Source organism: Colletotrichum scovillei (assembly GCF_011075155.1).
Source record: "Colletotrichum scovillei strain TJNH1 chromosome Unknown Contig00008, whole genome shotgun sequence".
NCBI lineage: Eukaryota > Fungi > Ascomycota > Sordariomycetes > Glomerellales > Glomerellaceae > Colletotrichum > Colletotrichum scovillei.
This window is the reverse complement of record NW_023336266.1, coordinates 1,904,514-1,919,537: the sequence shown is the minus strand read 5'-3', so window position 1 is coordinate 1,919,537 and position 15,024 is coordinate 1,904,514. Positions and strand designations below refer to the sequence as shown.

The 15,024-nt window shown below is 54.3% G+C and overlaps 5 protein-coding genes across 5 annotated transcripts; 3 read left to right on the top strand and 2 right to left on the bottom strand.

Annotated features, from left to right (window-relative positions):
* Positions 1–2,763: 2,763 nt before the first annotated feature.
* HER10_EVM0000314 (uncharacterized protein) lies at positions 2,764–4,221 on the top strand. Its single transcript, XM_035470101.1, has 3 exons — positions 2,764–3,156; positions 3,257–3,333; positions 3,455–4,221. Exons 1-3 carry the CDS (start codon positions 3,042–3,044, stop codon positions 3,842–3,844), a joined length of 582 nt encoding a protein of 193 aa, XP_035330353.1. The 5' UTR covers positions 2,764–3,041; the 3' UTR covers positions 3,845–4,221.
* Positions 4,222–4,223: 2 nt separating this feature from the next.
* Positions 4,224–6,898, top strand: HER10_EVM0007250 (uncharacterized protein; the record flags this gene model as incomplete). The annotated part of the gene is made up of 2 exons (XM_035476810.1): positions 4,224–6,677; positions 6,777–6,898. The coding sequence occupies exons 1-2, from the start codon at positions 4,679–4,681 to the stop codon at positions 6,896–6,898; spliced, it is 2,121 nt and encodes a 706-aa protein (XP_035330773.1). The 5' UTR covers positions 4,224–4,678.
* Positions 6,899–8,010: 1,112 nt separating this feature from the next.
* On the top strand, positions 8,011–9,201 carry HER10_EVM0009818 (uncharacterized protein; the record flags this gene model as incomplete). Its single annotated transcript, XM_035479291.1, has 1 exon — positions 8,011–9,201. The coding sequence occupies one exon, from the start codon at positions 8,011–8,013 to the stop codon at positions 9,199–9,201; it is 1,191 nt and encodes a 396-aa protein (XP_035330911.1).
* A 90-nt stretch (positions 9,202–9,291) lies between these two features.
* On the bottom strand, positions 9,292–10,539 carry HER10_EVM0004156 (transposase). Its single transcript, XM_035473808.1, has one exon. The coding sequence runs from the start codon at positions 10,388–10,390 to the stop codon at positions 9,947–9,949; it is 444 nt and encodes a 147-aa protein (XP_035330592.1). The 5' UTR covers positions 10,391–10,539; the 3' UTR covers positions 9,292–9,946.
* Positions 10,540–11,510: 971 nt separating this feature from the next.
* HER10_EVM0001036 (cupin) lies at positions 11,511–12,860 on the bottom strand. Its single transcript, XM_035470798.1, has one exon. It carries the CDS (start codon positions 12,367–12,369, stop codon positions 11,734–11,736), a length of 636 nt encoding a protein of 211 aa, XP_035330394.1. The 5' UTR covers positions 12,370–12,860; the 3' UTR covers positions 11,511–11,733.
* Between the last annotated feature and the right edge of the window lie 2,164 nt (positions 12,861–15,024).

Sequence of the window (15,024 nt, the reverse complement as noted above, 5' to 3'; positions counted from 1 at the left end):
TTGGCTGGCGTCCAACGGCGTTGGAGCTTTGGGCACGAACATCCGCATGCGCCGGGCTGCTCCATAGGTTGCTCCACGGAGAGAGAAAAAAAAAAAGATCCATTGCAGCAGGCATTTGTAAGGCCAGCAGGACAGGGTTCTCGATATGGGGCCGGGCTCAACCGGACACTAAGGTGAGCACTCTGTGGAGAGGTTCATGGAGTTGATCATGATGCTAAGATGTCGGCCTGTAAAGGCTCATGGCGTCTGCTGTACCACCATTCGATACTTTGCGTCTGTTCACAGGGAAAAAGGGGTGTTTGGAAGGTAAGGAGGTTCGCAAACAGAAACAGAACATGGTACAAGAGTGAGGCAGGGAACCAGTGAACAGGGCGGCCATTCAGCGACGCCAAGAAGAGGGCGACGCGATGCGATGTGAGAAGGGGCGGGTAAAAGGCCAAGTTCGTTTCGGAAGATGGGACGTCTTGTTGGTACACCATCATAGCTTCCACTTTGGTGAATTGGCGGTTGACGATGCAATCCGTGTAATCGAGAGCGGTCTCTAGAGATGCTGCCGGGAAATATTCCACGTCTGCCGGCAATGATAGAACCATCGGGAAATCAATGAATCTGAGGCATCGGTAGGTTGTAGCAGCGGATGACAGTGACGGGGAGAAGCCAGAGACCGAGGGAGAAGAAGAAGCAGCAAATGGGACGGCGCCCGGAGCAAAGTGCGTTGCGTTGAATTGATTGGCAATAGATACCCTTGCCCCCACACACAATGGAGATGGAACCTGCGAGTCTCCCGGACCACGGCAACAGCCAAGCTGCATATCTGTGGCTAGTGTTCCTGCCGTTCTAACACCGTTTGGGACTGGTGTTGTTTCTGTAGACCGAGCAGCGGAGGAACTCTCGAGGAAGTTGAGGGAAAGAACACCAGACCTCAGTCACGATTCGTACTTTCCGGAGTACTCGTGCGGTGTACCTACTAAGGTACCTAGTAATAGAGGAGCGGAAGGTGGAGCTGTGTTGGGTAACGTTAGACCGAGATGAAAAGCCCGGGCCCTGCGAAATCTGAAATCTGAAGGAGACGCCGGCGGAGGGAGGGGGCAATTTTACCCTCTGTGCCTCTCTACCTCTCGCTATCTCATTTTGCTTCTCGCTGTTTTGTTATGAGACAGGAACCGCAAGGAATGCGACTGTAATAGCACTTGGCGCTGCGACCATCGCCTGGTCAATGGAATCTCGCGTGCGGCGTGCGGCGTGCCATGCCCGTCCTGTCGCGACTGACAGCAGCCGTTCCCATTACTTTCCTTAGTCAGGCAGCATCTCTCACTGAACTGTAATGAGAGACTCACCCAGCCAAAGGTTCGGCGGGAAGAATTATGTCGTTCCCGGTGAATCCTGGAGTGTGCATGTGTGGGTGAACACTCAGCCTAGCCCGTGGCATGGCATAAGCCGCGGTGGCACAGGCAAACTACCGGGCCAGGTCTGTATTAATTATGGAATGAAAGCGGAAAAGATGCGACGACGCGGATGAGGCCATCACGAGGGTCGCTGAAAGTTTCAGTCTCCAAAGTCTGAAGCGACAGGGACCAGGTGCCACTGACAGGGCAGCCCTATGCCTGCTTAACTACGCAGTACCTCCCTCATATGAGCATCCACCGTCGCGGCACTTGACAATTGACGATGTTATGATGAGATTGGGATCAAGTGTATCAGAAATTGCGCTGTGGGAAGTAGAAGAAGAATTAAACCACCACAGCTTCGCGGGATGGCGCTGTCTTAGCTTCTGCTCGAGAAGATGTACTCTAATTATCTGCACCTACAGCGAAGATACGTACACGTCCAATTCCCGCCATGCGCAACCTTGTAGCGTTCCTATCTTGATTAAGGCCATGTGCGGTACGTACCTCCCCGGCCAGTCGGTCGAGGACCCGCCCCTGCCGATAACAGCAAAGTCGCAGACTGTCTGTGCGAATTCGCTGACGCTCACGCACGCTCTCGGTGACGATGTTGCTTCTCAGTTCTGACCTCATCGCGAGAATTCCATCGTGATCCAACCCAAGTCCGCAACAGCAACCTCAATTGGACTTTTCTCGACGGAGATACGGCGGCTGCACTGGAGGATGTGCATATGTTCCTGGTTGGGTTTCCCCTCTCCCCCACTGTGACCCGACATTTGCGATGGGTGGACCCCAGCCACACGTCTGTCTCCGCCAGTACGTACCCGTCTTTGCAGGCCTTCCAGTTTGTGTGAGGGAAGAACGGGCCAAGCCCGGCGACTTGCGACTGCCATGTAAGTGGTACCCTTGTATTGTGCCCAATACGGACGCGCCGGTGCAATTGCTGCTGGGCGGACGTGGGCATCGTGTCCCTACCTTACCTAGTGGAAAGAGAAGGGAAAGCGAGGGCAAGGCCGTACGTGTGAGGTCGGGTAGGTAGGTACTAAGAGAGGGAAAAATGTGAGAGAGAGAGGGACCGGGAGAAAAAAAAAAGACGCGGTCGGCCGGACAGGTACCGCGCAATCAAACCATGCGTTGCCTGTCTTTCTGATGATCGCAAGAGGGAAGGTGCGGTTTCTGCTGTTCCACCAGCCACCCTTGCAACTGTCCACTGGCACCTGCACTCATACCTGGACTCCTCACACTTTTTTCCCGCTCCCCCCATTGAGCTTACCGCATTCAAGGTAAGTGCGACCAGAGAGACAAGCGTGGGAAAGAACCACTCACACACACACCCCGAGGTACCTGCCGCTCTTGTTGCTGTTGCTGTTGCTGCTGTTGCTGCTGTTGCTGCTGTTGCTGTACTCTTGCCTCATAATAAAACCACATCGTTGCCCGCGTCGCTCATCTGTGTTGACCTCACCTCTTCTCTTTTCCCCGTCCACACTCCGTCAAACATCACCAGCAAGCACATCCAGGCAAAACATCTTCACCTCGCCGACGATACTTTGGAACTGAATATCGCTTGATTGATTGTCAGACGTTCTCTCCCGTCTCCATTCAACAACTTCAACCAACCACAATTTCCACTACCTCTACACATCACCAACAGACAACATGCGTACTTCCCTCGCCATCGTGGCCCTCTCGGCCCTCACTGCCGTCTCTGCCCAGCGCAAGGTCTTCACCGCTGCCGACATCAACGTTGCTACTGTCTCCGTAAACCAGAGAGGTAAGTCAATTGGGAGAATCGTGCTATCATCTGTGGCAATCCGGCTTTGCCGCATGATTACAGCCACTGAGCATTGACTAATTCTTTTTTCCTTCCACAGCCAGCTGGTGTGTCGCCGAGCGCAACACTTGCAAGGTCCTTTGCGAGCCTAACCCCACCACCAACGACTGCGATTCTGTAAGTTCTCCTCTTTTTTTTCCTATGCTAGACCAGCAGCACTAGTTGCTTGTTGATCACCCCGGCCCGAATTCAAAGAGGCCGACGCTCGTGGGCAGCATGGCTGACTCTTACTCAATAGACCACCCTTGTCTACTCTTGCCTCTGCCCCAACGGCTCTGCCCCCGGCCTTGAGTACTACGAGCAGACCATGCCCACCTTCATCTGCGAGAAGGCCTTCGAGGACTGCATCACAGCCAACGTTGGTGACGCTCGCGGCCAGACCAACTGCACCGACACCATCAAGTCCCAGTGCGGTACCATTAACGCCCAGGCCGACCAGGCTTCTGGTGTTTCCACCACCACCACCGCCTCTGCTACCAGCTCTCCCACCGGAACTAATACCGCTGCCGCTACTACCGGTGCCTCCAGCTCCAGCTCTTCCGCCTGGGCTGTTCCTACTGCGAACCCCGCCCACGTCGGCAACGCTGCTGCTGTCGCTGCCATTGGTCTCCTCGCCTACATGCTTTAGATTGCTTCTGCGATCTACTAGGCTGTGGTAAACTGCGAGCCGCGATTCCTTCATGCGGCGACATGATTGACAATCACGGGCTTTGAGCGGTATTTCGCTTCTCTGTAATCACCTTCCCTACTACCCGGTCTGCGTGCTTACCACGCGGCTCCCTAATCTTTTTTGACGAGGAATACGTGGAATTATGCGATGGAGACGATGGATATTCCCACCCGTATGGCATTTTGAAGTTCTAGGAGGAGTCAGTGCGTTACAGGGACGGGTGATGTCACCCCATGTTGCTTTTGCTCTGCATTTCGCGTTTTAGGCATGATTGAAAGACAGTCCAGACGACGTCAAAAGAAATGAAGAATCGATTCCCCCCCATTCCCTGTCCCATCTGCTTTGAGCGTTGAAAATCGGCCTATTACCATCATGGCCGACAATGGGCTTGTGACAGTCTCCCATTGGCCTTCTTTGAGGTATGCCGCATCGTCCCAAGCTTGCGAATCTTCACTAACACATGCCTTTGTCAACGCCAATAGGGAAGGTCCTGAAAGCGGTCAAACATACCTTGTCCCGATTGTTTTATCAGCTTTCTGTTCGACGGAACTGCTAAAGACAATTCCTTTTGTCTCTATATCGGGATAGTTTCATAGTAATCACTGCTATTGAGGGAAACTACGATATATATTCCAACTCACTGCCGCCTGTATGATAGCAGTCCAGCTCTTCGCAACACATACCTACCTCAGACCATTCATTCGTCCCAATTTGCATCATTGACTGATCGCACCCACAAACACCATATTGTACATTTCACCAACTGACTTCACAATATACACCCAATCCACCATGACCGAACGCCAAACGCAAACCACACCTCCGCGAGTGTCATTTGGCGTAGAACTCGAATTCTTCGTTGCCTTCGTGCGCGAGGGGGAAAGAGACCCCGACTACGCCATCCGGCATGAGCTGCAGCCTCTTGTCGTAGTCCCCCCGGATGATGGGATCGATAAGCACGGCCTTCCGCATACGGCGTACGATTGGGACGAGGACTTTGTGTTCCACAGCATTGGTGACGCCTTGGCTAAAGCTGGGTTGCCGGTTTATGGCCAGGGTCAATGCGGTGTGCCCGGCTCTGTGCAGAGCACGCAGAGTAAAAAGGCCATTGACGCGTTCCAGCTAAAGACAGACATCTCTCTCAAGGCGGACCACGTCGACGGGTACCGCTGGCAGCGCGTCGAAATGACATCACCGGCTATGTACAACATGAATATGTCTTTTGACATGGTTCGTCTGGCGGTAAGTGTAATCACTACTAACTTCCGATGCCGAGTGAATCCTAGCTGTGGATTCCACGTTCATGTGGGTGTAGGACCGACGCAAAGAATCGACGCGAGAACCTTACGGCATTTCGCTGCCCTCTTATGGGCCGCCGACCCTCTTATCAGTCGACTTCATCCTCCTTGGCGCGCTACCCTCGCCTACAGCCAGTCTGCTCGAGTGAACGAAGCTACACCTCTGGGACAGGGCAAAGGCCCTGCAGGTGCGACTATTGACAAAAAAATTGCCCCACAGGATCTGAAGAAGATGAAAGTTCTGGGAAGAGACCGCTGGCTTGGCGATTCGGTTGAGGTGGACACGACCTCAGAGACGACGGACCGCGAGTTGAACTTAGATCAAGAAGACGATGAGGCCCTTCTGACAGGCCACGAACCATGGCAGTATCGACGGGCCATTCCCGAAGTCAGAGACCCAAAGAGCTCCGAAGCTCGCTCAACCTCGCCATTTGGATTTCCTCCACTTAGATACGAAGCTCCCGTGCCAATGCCGAAGAGCTACCGCAGCTCTGCAACCAAGGGCATAATCCCACCACGGCCTCGACCTCCCCCAATCAGGAGACGCTACGCTCGTGTCCCCGGAACGATGCGAAAAGACGTCCGCGGAGATCCCGACTTCTTGGACGGGTACATCCTAGGCCAAGGAGGAAGTATCGAATGCGTGGAAGTCAACCAGCCGGCTCGATGGGACGTCATGTCTGGCGTCAGGGATGTCCTCGGTGCCGACATGACAGTCGCACAGGTTGGGCAGTTGATGACGCCTGCCTTTCTCCCCAAGCACATCAACTACAAGTTCAAAGCCTATGATTTCTACTCTCTCGAACATCTCGCCCCGCAGGACGGGAACGGCACACGGACGACGTACCCCACGAAAGACCATACGATTGAGTTCCGCGAGGCGGCGGGCTCTCTGGACGTGGAGTGGATTGCGACCTGGGCTCGCATCTGCTGTCGCCTGCTCGAATGGAGCCGTGATGCCGAGCCGACGGAGTTTATGTGTGTGATGCGGCTGCTGGCGTGGGCCCAGGAAGAGGAGGGCGCTCAGTACGACGTGGTTGACTTGTTGATCGATCTGGGCCTGATCACGGAAGCGAGGTTCTGCGAGGACAGATTACAGCAGGGGGAGGCTGCGTGGTGGGAGTGCGCTAATCTTGGCGCTCTCGAAGGGTCTGAGAATGCTTTTGGAGACGGGATGGGATACCCGGTGCCTGGGTTCGACGACTTTGAGATGCCTGATGTAGAGAGTGGCGGTGGGCATCGATACCCTGGAGTTGCGTTCGGGGGCTGGGATGATGCTCAAGGTGGTGAGTATAGGGGCGGAGAGAGGTGGGATTCGTCGAGTGGCAGTGATGCTATTGAGCTCGAGTGCAAGGCACCTGAGGCTGGTGAGAAGACTAGGACGACCACACCCGACACATTTGCGAAGGCAGCCGCAGATGTGCCTACGGCCGGTAAGACAGACACGGAGAACACGTCAGAGGAGAAGGCAGGTGGTGATGTGGATGAGCAAGGTGAGTCGGCGGCGCGGGCGTCTCGTAGTTCGAGTACCAGCACAGCTCGCCCTAGAATTACGATTGAGTGAGAGGGGTGTGAGACTGATTGCAAGGTAGGTGTTGCCGATGTCTTTGATACGTCGTCGGAGTATGCTTGGGTTGAACATGATGAACACCCTCACGAGAAGAAGAGGGTTGAGACGGAGGATGGCTTTGAGATTGTGGCGTGGGAGGATTAAGGCATGACTACTTGGTGGGTAAGATATTGGGAATCGTTGAGTAGACAAGATATGGTTTCATCAGGATCAAATCTATTGAGTGTTTGAATATAATGAAAGACGACTTGGCCTGATGTCAGATTGTGTTGTTTGACTAATAAGGTGTGGCCGAGCTGGGGATGTTGCATCTAGTCTCGGCCCCTTCATACAGCATCCGGCTACACATTTTGTCTTTTCTCTTTTTGTAGAAGACGGGGGAATGGATGTAGCTGCGACAGGACGGAGGCACAAGAACGCCATTCACAGAATTTGATTCAGACTAGCCGAGATGGTGAATTTTGAATAGAAATCCCAAAGATGACTGGAAAACACCGCAGGAGCTGTATTTTCATTCATCCTTTCGAGAGACCATTTTTATACCATTCCCTCGAACCTTGGGCTTGAATCTCCTACCACCGTTTTGTCAGTGGGCTCGGTCGGGAACTTAACTCGTCTGGCTGAAAGGGTTGAAAACCCATAGATAGTCCTGTTCATGATCAAATGAGTTCTAGCAGTATAGTCATCAGGGGCCGAGGCAGAAGAAGTGGCTAGCAACTCTTCAAACACGTTGACTGAGTGCGACGTTGTCCTCTTAGAAACTTGCTCACGATCTAGAAACGTCGCTATTGATTAGGACATCATCTGTAAGCTCCCCAGCGATTTGGGCCGATGCTAAATCAAGGCCAGATAGTTTTCAGCCGCTGAGAAATCACCCGTAGAATCTAGAACATTTTGATCTCGTATCTACTACAATGTTCCAGGTCTCAAGGACTGGCGGCCCTCGTACGACAAGGGCATTGTTCGCAGCCTGGGACCCAGAGTACAGGACCAGGATCGTTGTTGAGAACTTGAACGAAGACAAAGGAAAACAGACTGCGGCCCAAGGCCCGTCCCGCAATACGATGTCGATTTATCTATTAAAAAGACATCTTCAGCCTGCTATCCTTGCAGTCCCCAAGTTCTCGGTACTCAGTTACAGCCATTATTCGAAAAGTTCCTTGGCGGCGGAACATTAACAGGTATCATATAAGGAATCTCCATCCGTACAAAACTCCTCCAACACGGAACTCCCTCATCCTCCTACTCCCGCGACCATGGGTCTTCAACAAGTGCAACACCAAAGTTCTCTGACGATCCTCGACCGTCTCGCAACCCTACCGCTCGAACTCCAAAAGCACATCCTCTACGACTACCTCACGGTAAGTAGCAGCCCCTGCATCTTATCCCTCTTCGTCCCCGACTGGTCCGTCTGCGCCCGCGCCTCGGATCCCGTCAACGAGATTTACGACCTCCAGCGGATCGACGTCTACACCAAGGGCGCGAGCGTGTCCGGCGGCGGCAGCGTTCGAGGTAAGTACGAGTCCGGGGTGCGGCACGGGGATGGCGACCACGCTTCCTTTCCGTTGATGAGGCAGGTAGACGGTTCGCACGAGCAGCAGCACGGCGCACTGCTGCTGAAAAAGGAGCTGGGCAGGAGATTCCCGGCCGCGATGGACTGGGCTCTGCGCGACCTCGGGCGGAACGGGCTGAGAGTGTTTGAGCAGGTTTGGCCCAGGGGGCACGACGATGGAGTAGCCAGGTGCATGGCTTCCGGGGCGCTCGTCTTTCGTGAAGCTGGATGCGGTCACGGACTGGATTCCGATCATTCTCATCCAGGAGGAGCAGCAACATCAGACATGTTGCTGTCGTTGCCTCGCCACCTAATGTTCAATAGCGTCCCCTCCGATCCCTGGCTCCAGCTCCGGCTGCGCCGCAACGCCGTGACCGACTTCCGGTGCGAGATGGCGTTCGTCGTCAAAGGGGGCTTGTTCGGCGAGGAGTTTGTTGCGGTGGACTGGGCTGCCATGACGCAGCTCGAGACACTGTTTTTGGATTTGCGGACGTATGCGAGCGGTAGTGGTGGTGGGTTCCTCCATGACGCGATTCGGCGCGCCGCGGTGAAGATGGGGTGTCTTCGGCTTCGATGTCTTGCCATCGCGGGGTTGAGGACCGGGGAGAGGTACGGTAGGTCGCGGGTTTGCGAGTGGGAGGCGAACGGGCAACAGGAGGATCAGGTTGACGGGGAGGTGAACTGGGTCAAGGTCTTCGCGCCGGCGTTGGGGGAGGGCGGGAGGCTGGTGTTTATTGATCGGAGGGTTGTGGATGTTGATTGGGATGCGTGGAGGATTCGGGCTGAGGGGGAAGGGTTGTTGGCTTGTCAGAGGGAGTGGGAGGAAGGTGAAGATGGGGGTTGTGGTACTGGGGCGTATTTGAAGCATTTGGACAGAGTGATGGGTGACCGGTGAGTAAGTCTCTTCTTTTTTTCTGAAAGATGGTCACGTTACATGACAGCCCATAGGCAGCGAAAGTTTTGAAGTCGTTGGTGATGTCCTTTTCTCGCCCTTGTCCCCCCTGAAGGCCACCATCCGCAAAGCCAACCCCCGCTTGCTGAACATCGCACCATATAATAGATGAATTACACTCCGCATTTTGCTTTATTGCTGCGTGATATCATAACCATCCTTTCTATCTATATCACGTCCCCCATACACCACGACGTGTGGTGGCTTTTTCGTCTGGCTGCATAAGACTACTTGGCTATACCGTAGTGTAGTACGCCTCACTGTGAGTCACCGTCTGTTGCGGCAGGTTTCTGACGGAAACCATCAGGTCTCTCTCTAATGAGAACCAAGCGCCGTCCAGCTGAAACATTCCTGTTCATAGAAGGCGGCGCAAATGTTGCATCCTTGCCGGGTTGACGGTTCCCTCGAGCCCGTTTGAATGGCTCATCAACAGGAGCCGAGACTGTGATTCTAAGAACCACCTTCCCAGCGAAAACGAGCTCTTCCGTTGCCTCTTCCCCGAATGATGTTCGTCGTTATCTACAAAGTCAGTGCTGACGTCAAGCCCAAGATGAAGGGGAACTTACAAATGAGTCAATCTGTAACAGATATCGGTGATTGCAAGCCTGCGGGTTAAGCCGGCCCCAGGCTCGACATGCTTAGATCTCTCCGCCATCATTACTACGGCGAAGTTGGACTTCAAATCGTCTCAAACCTCCTCCCCCTCCCCCTCCTCCACCAAAACCCTCATCCTCTCCGCCTCCTCCTCGGAATCCCCCGCAGGCGGCTTCGTCGGCTTCAGCCCCTCCATCTGCAGATACCGCACCAGCGTCTTGGTCGCGCACGTCACGCCCGCGTCGCGCTTCAGCTCGGCGTACGAGCAGGCCGGCTTCTCCTGCAGCACGCGCAGCAGCGTCTTGACGTCCCGGTCGGACAGGATACGGGGGCGGCCCGGACGGGGCCGGTCGCGGCCCGCCTGCTGGAGGCGGTAGCGCGTGACGATGCCCTTGATGGAGGAGACGGGGACCTCCTCCTTGATGGAGATTTCTTTGAGGGACATGCCGAGCTCCGAGAGGACGGCGATGCGGGCGCGCTTTTCGGGGGAGTATTGCGGTTTGCGGGGCTTTGGTTCTGGGGCGGCGCGGCGAGGCATTGTGTGTGAGGGGTGTATGTGTTTGTTGAGAGAAAAGTGAAGTGATGTGAAGGATTAGAAGACGGATGGGATGATTGCAAAGGCTGTCGCTGAAGATCGGATGAGTTGAGGTGGGAATTAAAGGGGGAGATTATTACGTTGTGAGATGAGGCTGGAGGATGAGAAGGAGGATGAGATGTAGACGATAGCGGCGCATGTCGAAATTTTCGTTTTTTATTTTTTCTTTTGGTGAACCCCGGTGGCTGGGCCCACTTTCTCGGGGTGGATCAGGGGTGCTGCGTTCGGGGTAGTGGATACCTCAGGTACCTCAAACGAGGCGGGGGCCAGGGCCACCTCAGGTCTGGACAACGTACGGCTAGTGGGGGGTTTAGCTGATAGCTGGAGGTCAGCGTTTTTATCACCGTATCGTCGAGATTTGATCACAATTCATTACACTCTAGGTAATGGAGCGATTGCTCTAGCATCTAGGTTCTCTTCTCGGTCTCGAGGGTTCCAAAGTACCTGGTATTCCGTATCACCTGCAAGAGAAGGCACCCAAGGTGCCAAGCTCAGGTCCCGGACAAGAACAGCTCGGAACAGCTCAGTGTGCTTAGGTAAGCTTGTTCTCGACCAATAGATGGAAGTCTGCCTTCCGAACATGCAACGTGAAGGCTAGGTACCTTGCCGCCAAAATCTCACAAAGTCGTCGAAGGGTGGCTTTCCTCCATTATCGTGATCAGTCTCCAACGTCTCCTTCCTTCTGTTTGTGTTTTTGTTTCTTTTCTCGGGGACAGAGCGTCAGAAGAAATAGCAAGTCTGACAAGAAGAAAATATGACCCCATCACGGACCGCCGATGATGCTTTCTGACAATCAGCACCAGCCACATGCACTGAGCCACGTTAGAGTATCTTGCTCCTCTGGCCGTTACCTCTCGATTTTCAGCCAGATCCAATCCCGAGCAACGGGATAGTGACATTTTCACATGATCTAGCCGTAGGAAGGAATCCTCTTCTGGCGAAAGACACCTCGGCACATATGAAAAAGTGGTCCGCCGGCATCACTTACACGGGGTACAGGGATGTTGCATCATTCCACGATCCCTTCCATGGGCTTGGGTGATGGTATCAAACAAAAGATGATCCCCGTGTATCAAGGCGACGAGGGATGAGGCATATGGCATATGAATGAGTTGTAACATAATACTGGTACTTAGGTACACTGGGCACGACCAGATATCCCTCGACCTTTGATGAGACGTGAAGCGTAACTCATAATCCCTCGGAGTCTGCTCCGGCTTCCATGCAACAGTCATTGCCTCCTTCGTAAGGTATACCACCCAGCAACACTCAGAAACCCTTCAACCTCAAATCTTCTCCTCAGTCTTCTTCTTCGCAGCCTGCTCCGCCATAAACTTTTCATAATCCGCCTGCCTCTCGGGCGAAACCTTCATAAACGGGATATCGTCCTCCATCACCTTGCCCGCAACCCTCACCGGCTCCGCAGGCTGCAGACAGAAAATCACCCGCGCCCACTGATCCGTCGCATTCTTCCACCCGTGCATCGTGCCCCGCTGAATCATAATCTCCCCTTCCTTCAGCGTCCGCTTCGCCCCGTCGTCCAGGTAGCACTCCACCTCGCCCTTGAGCACGATGCCGTAGTCGCACGACTCGGTGCGGTGCATCATCGGCCCCGTCTGCGGACCGAAATCGACCACCCGCAGGACGGAACCCGAGGGGAGGTGCAGGGACGGCATGCGCGGGTGGTTGGGCGCGTAGGCTGCCAGGTCCTTCTCGTCGTCCATTGTGACGGGTGACTCGGAGGTTGTGTAGCAGGTGTGGAAGTACATGTTCTTCAGCGGGTCCGGCGTGACTTGTACGGGGAACGCGTCGGAGAAGACGGCGCGGCCGTTGGCGTCGTGGGTTGTGATGTGCCGGGATACGGGGCCGAAGGGGCAGTCTTCGGATGCGGAGGCGGCGGGGGGAGCTCCGGACGACGACATCTTTGCTTAGGCGTTGCGAAGTATGTGCGATGAAAGTGTGAACAGACGGTTGAGGTATCAAGGTTCGATTACGGGTCTGATAAGCTTGACAGATGATGAGGGGGCGAGCAACGAAGTATAGTATAGCTAGCTGGTGGGAGTTTGTAGTTGACTACTTTGCTGTGTCTTCTTTTAAAGGCCTCTCGTCTTTTCTTCTTCGTCGACCGAGACAAATGTGGGCGGGGAGTCGTCCGATGGATTGTATCTTCTGTCAAAGCACAATTCGTTCTTTGAAAGATGCGATTGGGAGGGTAAGAAGAGGGGATGAAAGGTCCCTTTAAGAAGGTGTGCTGTCACTGCCGTTGGCCTTGGCGCACAGACTTGGGGGTGTCTCACGGCTCGCCGAGGGAAGAGATGAAAAAGCCACTTGCTAGTAGGAAAAAGTACCTAGCCAGCTGGCATTGCCTTAGGAAAGACAGTGCTGTCCCTCACCTGACGTAGGAAGCGGCAATCCTGCCAGCCAGCCTGCATGTTTCCACCTGCCTTGCTGCGTTCTAAGGTTTGGTGAGAATTAAACGCGGCATTCGGTGTGGGGTGACAGTGCCACCCCAGCCGGGCGCGGCTGCATCGACTATGCGCAGTCCTCGTCCTGGCTTGAACCCAAGTGGTCGAGAGTTGGTGACGGAGGCACGGTGGTTGGGAAATCCTTCCAAAAAAAAGGTTCGTCTGGCAGTGCCGACGCGGAAACGCCACTTCTGCTGCATGAGCAATGTCTTACGTCCGTACGAGTAAAAGGCAGTCCTGCGAGTCCCATCCTCCGAACCATGCAGACAGATAGGCGCAGAATTCGCTCCGAAGTGCGGCAAAAAGTACTGCCACGATAGGTAGGCTGGTGTCTATCGGTCTCAACAAACACGGGTAAGCGACAAGGATGAGCTCGCCAGTGAAGAGGGGGAGCTCGTACTGAAACGAAGCTTGGCTTGCGATTGCTCACTGCATTCATCTGACTCGGCACCGTGACGAGGATCACTAAGCACTGTCGTTGCAAGCCTCAGGAGCTGACCGCTTGCATTGACTGACTTTGTGGATCGATTCTGGGGGCATTTGTTGAAGATAGTGCTCAATTGAGTTTGAATTTATATTGCCTATGCTTGGCGTCGAGTGAGCATGGAAACCCCGCGGTATCCGGCCGATTGCGGATTGCCAGAGAAACACTGTCCGCTCAACGGTCACTAGCCTCGCCGGACTTGCGGCATTCTCTGCATCAAGTCGAAATAGTGTACTGTGTATGGCTTTGAGCTGAGAGACCTTGATGGCGAAAATCCCCTCTCATGTAAACATCAAATCGTACCTCGCAATCGCTCAAGGCCCGAGGTTGGCGGGCATTTCGTATTCTAATACATGCAACTTGCGGCTTCAACTCGCGCTGGCGTTTCGGGTCCTGCGGTCACACGCACGCCGGTCCGACGTTGATCTGAAAGACGGGGAGGTGTCCGCTTTGGCGCCCCGTGTTCCAGAAAAAGTCTTCGCAACGGCTCCGCGACAAGCGGGGATGTCGGACTCGGGACCAACTCCGGCAAGCCCGAATGTATGCATGCGTGTATGCACCACCTGGCGTAGGCCAAGGTGAGCGTTCTCAATCTTGATGAATCAACTTCCGGGAATTCCCCGAATGTCCCAAACCTATCATTGTCGTTGGAACGGGGACGTTGGCCGCCGGGAAGATCATAGGAGATCGGAACGTTGACTTTGAACAGTCTGGCAGCGATAGACCGCGGCACCGACGTCTCAGTCGGCGGTTAGGGATCGCCAGGGGACGAACATGTGTATCTTCGCTGTCGGGGGAATCGACCGTCGGGGAGAGCAGCTGTAATCGGGTAGTCGACTTTGACGAGTCTCGTCGTGGAAGACCGCGATGTGGACTTGACAGTCAAGGAATCGCGATCACCGCAAGATCGTCGGTCCACAACTATGGCGAGCACTATCAAAGACCGTCGGGGAAACTGGCCGCCGGGGAGCAATCTCCCCATGAGTGATAGAACTGCATTTGTGGAGAGGCGGCTACGAGCTTGCTGACCTTTATTCCAAGTCTCAATGGCGACATTTGCTAGGTTTATCGTGTTGTGCGAAGTCAAAAGAAGCTCCTACCTAGAAGCTTGCCGTGGATCGGAGAAATGTGGGACGAAGTTGACCAGTGTCGATAGACAGGACAGCAAGGTGAGAAAAGTCTAGCGCGGACTGTACCGCCGGGAAGAGAATGAAAGATTCATTTCACATCCTCATCTTCTGAGGAGGTACACGGGGAGCTGCCGTCAGGCTGGCCCGGAATTTGCAGAGGCAATAGGATCAGTGAGAGGAAGCTTCGGTAAAGGCGGCTCTTGTCTGTCAAGATGCGTCTCAAAGACCGCTTAAGCCAATAGAAGGCCAGTGGCGATCGTCGTTCCAAAGATCAGTACGATGTTGTTGGTCAGATCAGATCGGACAACGTGGAAATTCGACGCTACCACACCCTGAACATCAGACGAGATATGTTTGGTGCAGTGACGGTGGAGACTTGTAGCTGAACGACAAGGGACTGCCTTGGCTGCCTCGGCAGACGTCCCCGTCTACACCGTAACATATCTCGCGCTGAGACGTAGCTCACGGGGCTAGCAATTGAAATCGAAATGGTTTCGC